This window comes from Sinocyclocheilus anshuiensis, unplaced genomic scaffold (assembly GCF_001515605.1).
Source record: "Sinocyclocheilus anshuiensis isolate Anshui unplaced genomic scaffold, SAMN03320099.WGS_v1.1 scaffold284, whole genome shotgun sequence".
Taxonomy (NCBI): Eukaryota; Metazoa; Chordata; class Actinopteri; order Cypriniformes; family Cyprinidae; genus Sinocyclocheilus; species Sinocyclocheilus anshuiensis.
This window is the reverse complement of record NW_015554266.1, coordinates 754,907-765,473: the sequence shown is the minus strand read 5'-3', so window position 1 is coordinate 765,473 and position 10,567 is coordinate 754,907. Positions and strand designations below refer to the sequence as shown.

The 10,567-nt window shown below is 35.9% G+C and overlaps 1 protein-coding gene across 1 annotated transcript in view; it reads right to left on the bottom strand.

Annotated features, from left to right (window-relative positions):
- The window catches only part of LOC107671273 (WAS/WASL-interacting protein family member 1-like), a 9,624-nt gene extending 6,537 nt beyond the window's left edge, over positions 1–3,087 (bottom strand). Inside the window, exons 1-3 of the mRNA XM_016464165.1 lie at positions 3,003–3,087; positions 2,465–2,594; positions 1,691–2,350 (exon numbers count right to left, since the gene is read on the bottom strand). Of these exons, the coding sequence (XP_016319651.1) occupies positions 1,691–2,350; positions 2,465–2,594; positions 3,003–3,056 (844 nt within the window). The 5' untranslated portion in view covers positions 3,057–3,087. The remainder of the gene's footprint in view (positions 1–1,690; positions 2,351–2,464; positions 2,595–3,002) is intronic.
- Positions 3,088–10,567: the final 7,480 nt, after the last annotated feature.

The following is a 10,567-nucleotide window of genomic DNA, read 5'->3' as shown; positions in this document are numbered from 1 at the left end:
GACCATGTTTTCTGTGGGCAGGTCAGACTCCTCATCTGATTAATACTAGAATAATATCTCGTACTGTAGAGGTGGTAATCAAACACATGGTGCAGACAATCCAAATATAAAGTCTTTAATAGATGAGGAATACGCTCAGGAGAAACACTGCAAACAGACGTGAGAACCAACCACAAACCGAACAAAACCAGGGGCTGAATCCCCTTAAGAAATAAGACATTTCATGAGATAAATTCCAAGAAGTTCGTAAGAATATTCCTAAGTGCAATTCTTGAAAGATTCTTAAGAAGTTCTCAAATATATTCTTAAGAACATTTTGAATTCAGTAAAAAGTCGTATCAGACGTAATCATAAAGTTTACATCAGTCATCATCGGTGTGTCGCTTCAGAAAACTGCCGTGTTATGCTATAATGCTTAATTACTACAATTAATTTGAAATAACCCAATAAATTCATTAATCTTACCTTTGGAGATTTAAGACAAGTCTGAGGCTATCCTAACTTTAAGAGGTTATTTGTGAACCTGGACCACAAAACCAGTCATAAGGGTAAATGTTTCGAAATTGAGATTAATAAATTTTCTACAAGCTGAATAAATAAGCCTTCCATTGATGTATTAGGATAAGATAGGACAATATTTGGCCGAGATGCAACTATTTGAAAATCTGGAATCTGAGGGTGCATAAAAAAATCAAAATATTGAGAAAATCGCCTTTAAAGTTGTCCAAATGATGTTCTTAGCAATGCATATTACTAATCAAAAATTAGGTTTTGATATATTTACGGTAGGAAATTTACAAAATATCTTCATGGAACATGATCTTTACTTAATATCCTAATGATTTTTGGCATAAAAGAAAAATCAATAATTTTGACCCATACAATGTATTTTTGGCTATTGCTACAAATATACCCCAGCGACTTAAGACTGCTTTTGTTCTCCAGGGTCACGTATAATTATAGCATAATTCCTACTACTACTACTCTGTAAAAAGTGGTAACCTGCAATTGTTATTTTGTTGAGCTATTTCCACTTGATTTAACCCATAAATATAGTTTTATTTTAATAAATCCATGCATTATGATGATTCAGTGATGTTAAATATTATTTTTGATCAAATCAGTTCATTTAGATCTTACGATTTTTAGGGTACAGTTTTGTTCAGCGTAATTCCTACTTTGTGGTCAGTAAAACAGAAAACAATTATTTTAAACTGTATATATATTTCACAGTATTACTGATTTTACTGTATTTTTGATCAAATGAATGCAGCCTTGGTGAGCATAAGAGTCAAAAACATGAAAAAAATGTATGGCCCAAAAACTTTTGAACGGTTAGTGTATGTTCTATTTATATAAACACAAATGTATAAACTATATAGCAAATCTCAACTGCTTGACTCTTAATATTGTCACAAAATTTAACTATATTATCACCCAGCTCTTATATTTCAAACTTTATGTACAGACATACAGTAAAGGGACATATATATAGTAGATATAGGGACATATACATCTCAGATGCTTCATTTTTTATCTGCTAAATATGTCTATAAGGCATGAAGATATTAAGATATTTTAAACATTAACATCATGATTTTCTTTAAAGCTGCTTTAGAACTATGTGTACTGACTTAATATTGTGCTGGTAAAAAAATGAACTGCAAAACAGGAATGACCTTCCTCATACCTGACCGTATGGATGGGCTCCTTCCTGATGGATTGGGTGGTGGTGGCAGTGGGCTGGAGCGTCCAGGCGGTGGTGGAGGAGGAAGGCTGTTTCTCGAAGGGCCTCTAGTGTTGGGCTCGTCCCGTGGGGATGGTGGGATGGGTGGGACCCCTCCTCCTCTTCCTGGAGGTAAGGATGGAGGCGGATTACCCATAGGCCTCTGAGAACTTAATGGTTTACTCTCAGTTGATCGTGGTGGTGGTGGTAGGGGTCCATCTCGAGAAAATGATGCTATGCTTCCTCCAGTGGGTGGTGGAGGGGGCAGGAAGTCATCTGAGGGCCTGCTAGGGATTGTGGGTAATGGCGGCCGGGCACTTGCGGGCATTGGGGCTGGAGGGAAGGAAGACTGGGACTCCCTCGTGGGACGAGGAAGGCTTGGACGTCTGCCCGGCTGGTTTGGGGCTGGAACAGAAGGTGAGGAACTTGACGGTCGAGCTCCAGGTAGAGGTGGTGGGCCGCTAGGAGAGCTGTGCTGGGGTGAGCGTGATGAGTTCGGGACAGGTGGGGGTCCGGCCCTCCCAGGAGAGGGTCGTCCGGCGGTTGGGAGCGGGGGTCTGCTTCCTGCTGGGCTGTTGGGTGCTGGGAATCTCCCCGTTGTAGAAGGCATCGGTGGTCTTACTGCTTTAGCGGCACCATAAATAAAAAAAAGAACATGAAGAAAAGTTTCAAGTAGGTAGCAACACACACACACACAATATGTTACAAAGTATCTTGCAGAAAACAAGGTGAACTCACTGTCCAGCACTGGGCAGCTCCGATCATTGGTGACGGTTTTCTTCAGTCGAGTACCTTTGCCGATATCTGATAGTAAAGCATTTCTCCCATGCTGCTCAGATCTGTTCAGATTTGGCTTCTCTGTGTTTGCCTGGTGAAAGTCAATGTGAATTAGACAGGCTCCATAAACAACACACATTGCCATCAGCTCAAAATAGATGCTTACTATTTCAACGCTGTTATGTGGAAAAAAATAATAACACTCTTTTTTTTTTCTTGGCTTAAAAATTGTGTCCAGTGTTATTTGCTAGTTATTAGCTATTTTTACTCTGACCCCCAACCCCATGATGTTAAACTGCTAAAAGCAAGTAAACCAGAATTTTGATAAATCCAAAATTGTCTCCTTTGATTGTAGATTATATAAATTATACTTACAATCGGAATACTGGAGTGCTTTAGGGTTTTTAACAATTAATAACTATTCGTACTTAGAGCAAGGCTATAGGATGCTGCAGGAATGATATAATTTTAAAAGCCAAAACCCGGAAATGAGAAATACCTGTGCAAAGGTTGGAGGAGGGCCGGGAGGGGGCGGTGGCGGCGGTCCAGACATGCTTTCTTTTCTTTCTTTCTAACCTAAAAGACTGAGAGCACACAAATAAAACACATCAGTAACAGCCGATCAACAACAGGCAAGCTTATAAGTGGAGGAAGTGTCACACTAGCACATCAACTGAAGACGCATGCCTCATCTTCAAGCGGTTTTGTTCCAATTTCCATTAAGTTGCAAAGTTACAGACATTATATCACATGATAATTGCCATCAGCTCAAAATAGACGCTTACTATTTCAACGCTGTTATGTGGAAAAAAATAATAACACTCTTTTTTTTTTCTTGGCTTAAAAATTGTGTCCAGTGTTATTTGCTAGTTATTAGCTATTTTTACTCTGACCCCCAACCCCATGATGTTAAACTGCTAAAAGCAAGTAAACCAGAATTTTGATAAATCCAAAATTGTCTCCTTTGATTGTAGATTATATAAATTATACTTACAATCGGAATATTGGAGTGCTTTAGGGTTTTTAACAATTAATAACTATTCGTACTTAGAGCAAGGCTATAGGATGCTGCAGGAATGATATAATTTTAAAAGCCAAAACCCGGAAATGAGAAATACCTGTGCAAAGGTTGGAGGAGGGCCGGGAGGGGGCGGTGGCGGCGGTCCAGACATGCTTCCTTTTCTTTCTTTCTAACCTAAAAGACTGAGAGCACACAAATAAAACACATCAGTAACAGCCGATCAACAACAGGCAAGCTTATAAGTGGAGGAAGTGTCACACTAGCACATCAACTGAAGACGCATGCCTCATCTTCAAGCGGTTTTGTTCCAATTTCCATTAAGTTGCAAAGTTACAGACATTATATCACATGATACGCACATATTTACACACATACTTCAAACTTTTGTAGTTTAATACAGTGGTTCCCAACCCTGGTCCTGGAGGACAGCAAACAGTTGTGACATTTGCACTCACAGTTTAGAGAATGTTAAGATCGTTTCGAAAAATGTGCCAAAGCAATTGAGAAAAACTGTAATACACCCATTTGAAAGTAACAAAACAGCAGGTGTTCAATATCTTAGGGTGACACATGAAATATCTAAATAAGTGATTATTTGCTACAAAGAATTATCACATGATTCTATTTTGCTCAGTCCAAGCTCAGTTTTAACCCTGTATGTATTTTTAGGAAAAATAAAAGAAAACTTTTGGTTGATGTTGCATAGACCACCAGCAGCAGGAAGACTTTCATAATAAGGGCTATTCATAACTGAACAGGTGACAGCTGTGACCTGATCTCACTCGTGTGCATCACTCTGGATATTTTACATTAACCCTTGTGCGACCTTTTGGACATTTTTGTCCTTTTCAGTTTTTTTTTTTTTTTATAGTTTTTCCTGTGTTATTGCCAACTGTATACATTTTACTATTTCACTTCCATTTCCTTTAACAAATCTGTTTTGCACTAGGTACAAAAAAATGGTTCCTCTCAGGACCTTAAGGACAAAAATGTCCCCATTTAAACCCATTAAAACTGCTATTTTTAATCACAGTGCCATTTAACTGTAAAATTATGCAATTTTTTTCATAAGGCTTTCATTCTATTGGCAAGGCTTTAAAATGTAATTTTTTACTATTTTTTATCAGATGGTGCCATTTTTTTCAGGTTTGACCTATAAAGAAAATACTCACTTTATTTCTGTTTTCTGCTTCTGCATATTATAAAGCCAAAAACTCTACTGCAAATCACAAATCCAACCACTGTGTGCACCAGCAGAGTTTTGCTGACATCTAATGGGGAAAATTTGGTACTGCGCCCAATCTTACTGAAAGCTCCTTTTTTGAGATATCAACCTCAAATTTGGAATACAACTTGTTTAGATTTATGGCTTTGATTTTCTAGCAGGTATAGAGTTCAACATGTTTCATAAAATATATATTTTATATAAAACATCGTTCATAAATCATTGTCATAAACCTAAACATCTAGAACTTTTTTTTGGTTTCACTTTTTAAACTTTTTTTACTTCAACAATAATCTGCCATGGGTCTTCTTTAAAATGAGACCAAACTTAACTCTGTGCTCCCAAGCTTCGAATTTTTATGACAGTTTATTGACATGGACATTTTTGTCCACTGTGGACCTATGTGTAACTTTTTTTAATTGACGCACAAGGTTTAAAGGGGTCATATGATGTGATTTCAATTTTTCATGTGTTTTTTTAACCTTAAACCGCATAAACACATTTCATTACACCAAATACACAAAATAATGTTATTTTTAGCAGCATCATATGACCCCTTTAAATTTGAAGTAGCTTTAAACAGATACTGGCACTGTTCCCCTCATTTCCTTTTAACAGCAGAACTGCTACTGAAACACACGAACCACACAACAAACCAAAACCACCATTGGTATTTAACACTCCCTACCAACACCCTAACATCCACCCAGAACACCCTCGCAACATTCAGGCAACTGGTCAGTACATCTGAGGAACATCATATCAAATATTGGGTACATTTTCAAACATGTGAGCAAATCTTCAGGAATGCAAAAGCTTACTCTCTTTATATCTGTGTGATAAAAAGAGAAACAATTTGACCTCTTTCACACTTCAATACTGTAAAACAGTTGCTAAAGTGTCAAAAGCTCTTATCTGCTTCTCAAGTGATCGCACTGAAGCCAATGACTTCCTGACACTAGCAGAAATAATGCTCTGCTGTTCGGAGAGCAGCTCACCATTAAACACGCTCAGCGAGACGAGAAAGATGGTCCAAACACAGACATTTGCAACTTCATTGCAGATTATGCAATGACCTTCAGATGGTCCATGAACAATCCAGTAGATGTTCACTTCAACCCCCTGCGAAGTCAAAGTGGCCTACTTACACACACACACACACACACACACACACACACACACACACACACACACATATATGTGTGTGTGTATAAAGTATGTTGTTTAAAGTTAGTATTTTGTTTAAAGTAATAGAATTTTCAATTTGCAGTAACTTGAGCTTAGCTAACACCAATGTGATGCTCTTTGCAGTATTCAGTGACCAATTTAAATGACAATATGAATCAGGGACCAGAGAAAAAAATCCAAACATCAGTAAATCATTCTGACACTCAGTGAGGAAAATTCTAAAATTAAGATTTCAGGTCAGATTGGATATAATTGGATGAAGTGATAACCTTGTGAACATGAATGCTTATAAATAAATACACTGAGTTAATTTAAATAGATTAATAATATGCAGTTGCTTTGACACAATCTGTATTGTTAAAAGCGCTATATAAATAAAGGTGACTTGACTTGACTTGACATATACATGCTTCTTATAAATTAAAGTCAAATGTTCTAAATAACCATTTTTTTATATTTTGAATCCTTGATATGTCAGCATGAACACTACTGTTCAAAAGTTTGGGGTCGGAAAGATTTTTAAATGTTTTTGAAAGAAGGCTGAAATTATTTGACCAAAAATACAGTTAAAACTGTAATATTGTGAAATAATATTACAATTCAAAAGAGTTTTCTTTTGTAATATATTTTTTTTTAATTATCATTTATTCCTGTGATCAAAGCTGAATTTTCAGCATCATAACTTTGGGGTCGGAAAGATTTTTAAATGTTTTTGAAAGAAGGCTGAAATTATTTGACCAAAAATACAGTTAAAACTGTAATATTGTGAAATAATATTACAATTCAAAAGAGTTTTCTTTTGTAATATTTTTTTTTTTAATTATCATTTATTCCTGTGATCAAAGCTGAATTTTCAACATCATAACTCCAGTCTTCAGTGTCACATAATCCTTCAGAAATTATTATAATATGCGGATTTGCTGAAATTAAAAATGTAAATAATAATAATAATAAAAGAAATAAATAACAAATCTTATTTTAAAAGTTGAAAACAGTGCTGCTTTATATTTTTGTTGAAACCATGACCCTTTTATTCAGGATGCTATAATGAATAGAAAATTCATAAGAACAACTTTTATTTGACATAGATTTTTTTTTTTAACAATTTAAAAGTCTTTACTGTCACTTTGAACCATTTTTAGTACAACCTTGCTTAATAAAAGTACTTCTTCAAAAAAAAAATCTGAATGACCCCCAAAATTTTGAAAGTTATGCTCAACATGGCTCTGTAAGTACAAGTATGCTGCAATATAATACAATTTTTTGCTTCATTTCTTGAAATAAAAAAGCTTAATTTCTTTTATTTGAAATATTTTCATTCAAAGTCATGTGTATCCTGTTCTCCATTTGCTAGCTGTCAAAGAGGAACAGTTATTACAAACATTACATTCAAAGATGCACATGATTTGCATTGGAAATGCTGTTTTATAAGGTGAAATGCAAGTAAAGTTATTTCAGTCTTGTTCATAAGCTGTGTGAAACCCGAGAGAGTGAGCTACATTTCCTCTGCTGAGTTTCCTCTGTGGTTGAGCACTGTTAGAAAAGCAGCAGCTTAAAAACAAAAAAAAACAAAACGAAACACCAACTTTCATTCAGCAAGGGATGCTCACTAGCCTTTACAGCACACCGCAACGATCCTTCACAAGCTTCACTCCTTCATTTCTACACTTAAAGAAAGACTCACCTGTGTTGGGGCATTAGGAGCCACCAGATCCAAGGGATTGTGAAAATCTGCAATGGTGCTGCGAAGAGCTTTTCATGCAACAGAACGAGCTGATGATCGCAGCATGCAAACGATTGTGACCACATGCGTTTCCTCACAGAGTGTCTGTGAAAGAGTGAGATTAGCCAGGGCTCTTATGAACTCCAACTACTGAGAACATTACCAGAAACAGGAACTAAATGACTCATTTGGAGAAAATAGAGTTGACGCTGGTCTCGCCTGATGCTCACACTGAGCCTGTACTTAAAATTAGCCCACTGTGTACATTTTAGTGCAAATATATTCTGAATCTATGAATTTAGTACCACCGGAGTCACTGTCAATCCAGATATACTCAGCGTGATCCACACAGTTTAGTAAAAATGTGTGAATTAATCTAGTCAACAAATCAAAATGAGCACATTTCTGTGAAATAGGTGTATGACTGAAACAGAGATATGTTGTGCAAATAAGACAGATTTACAGTGGTCCCAGAAAGCATTTGGACGTTGAAAATATCTGAATGTCATTGCATTAGTGTATGTGTCTGTGGTCAAATAGTGCAGGAGCTTTTCTCAGAACTAACTTCACTTTTCTGAGTCAGTTTTGCTCAGTGACATTTAATCAGCTGGTGTCAAGTTTGCAATATTTGGAAAAGCATACTATAATAGCTGTATCATGTTATTTCAGTTAGCAAAGTTCACACAGTAAAACACTTAAGTAGAGAATCACATATTAGCAGGCCCGTAACCAGCTATGAGGCCACCGAGGTCCGGACCTCCTAAATTTTTCATGTTCAAAAATAAAATGTGTTCCTTGAATGACTAATTTGCTGTTAAACTCCTCATATGAATGCATGCATGACATGTATAATTCAGTTTAGACAGTTTGCAAGAATGTTTAGCGTCCCTGCTATGAAAATGATCGCTGCGAGACGCTGGCGGAGTGAACGGGCTTGAGAGAGTTGTTGCGAGTGAGGGCGCGGGCGCAGCCTCCGTGTTGCCAGATCCATTATAATAAGCATAATATTATATAATAAGCATTATAATAATATAATTATTATAAGCATTTTTGGACTTGTCTTTTCCACTTAATTTAACACTTTAGAAAGTTAATAAAGTAGGAAGTTGCAGTTTAGAGTCAGCGATATCTTTATCTTATCTTATTTGCAAAAGATTGGAAATAATGTCGGTTTATTTTTTGTTTGATTTAGTATCAATATCTGGCAACACTGCGATCGCCGGCACTTAAAGGGGTCATATGATGCGATTTCAAATTTTCCTTTCTCTTTGGAGGGTTACAAGCTCTTGGTGCATAAAGAAGATCTGTAAAGTTGCAAAGACTAAAGTCTCAAATCCAAAGAGATATTCTTTATAAAAGTTAAGAGTCAGCCACGCCTACCTAAAACGGCTCGTTCTAACACGCCCCCACATGTCTACGTCACTATGTGGGAAGATTTGCATAACGCCGCCCAAATGTTCACGCAAAGAAAGAAGGCGTAACTTTTATTCTCGCTGTAGTATTGTTGTTGCCGCCGCCACCATGTCGTGAAGACGCTGTGTGTTTCGCTGTGAAAGCTGAATTTTCAGCATCATTACTCCAGTCTTCAGTGTCACATGATCCGCAATACCAAATGTAGTCATTCATACATTTTTAAGTGTGGTTCCAGTGTCTAAATGCTTGTGGGTTCATGTCATGACACACTATATAATATTATAGTCTTGTAATTTAAGCCCTAAACATTTATACAGTGGTTAACCATTATACAAATATGATGTACCCGCCTGTAATCCAGAGGTACTTCCTTAACCCTATAAAGCCTGCAGTATTCTATTTGCCAAAAATTCCAAATTACATGACAAAAAATTGTAGTTAGTAACATAATCCATTACATTACACATTTTAGGTAATATAATCAGCCTACTTTTTGATTACTTTTAGATTTCTTTTGACCTAACTCGTTTATCACATTGATTTAAATAGTATAATCTTGTACCATGCGGATATAAAAATGCAAAGAAAAAGAAAATATATTCCATTTGTTGTTATTAACAACACAAAGTGCATTAAACATTGCATTACGTCAACGTTTCCCAAACTGGGGTTCGTAAAGGAACTGCAGGGGTTTTGAGAGTTTAATGAAAAACTAATAATTAATTAAATCATAATGTAAAATTTTAATAAGCCATTTTAAAATAACATCAATCAAAATTAAACACTTACTAAAAAAATGCCGTGAACATGCAAATGTGTTGCTTAATTATTAACTTATTGCCTTGAAATCTCAGGGGTACATCAAGTAAATATATTAGGTGAAAGTGGTTTGGCTGACAAAAATAAAAGTTTGTCAATCCCTGCATTACATGTAAATAAATAATAACATGAATTTGTGCATGTTAATGTGTTTGAAAGACAAAAGCCTTCCAAAGTCACAGTAATACATGATTACATAACACACTGAGTGATAATTCAAATAAAAATGAATGTGTTCATAGTTGATGTAATGTTGAAATACTTAGAACACACTTCATAAAATTGAAATGATATTTGTAAATCAAGTGGACAAATGCTCTGGTGGCCTCTCAATTGTCTGTGTAATTATAGTCACCTGACTAATGACTGGTCTTTGTGTGAATGTCCACAAATCTGGAAATAATGTATTGCTATTGTGTGAATATGTAATCATGTAATCAAAAAAAAAGTAACTGTAGTCGTTGGTTTGATTCAGAGTGTTTTAAAATGTAATTGAATCAAATTACAAGTACTTAATTTTTAGAATGGGATTGCATAATCCAGATCACATGTAATCGGTTACTACCCAGCACTGCTTATAGTCTGTAGAATCTCTGAAGGAAAACCATCAACATAAAGTCTTAGCAGATATTAAGCAGAAAGTCTGCTATAATGACTGCTAGTTGACATGTAGTT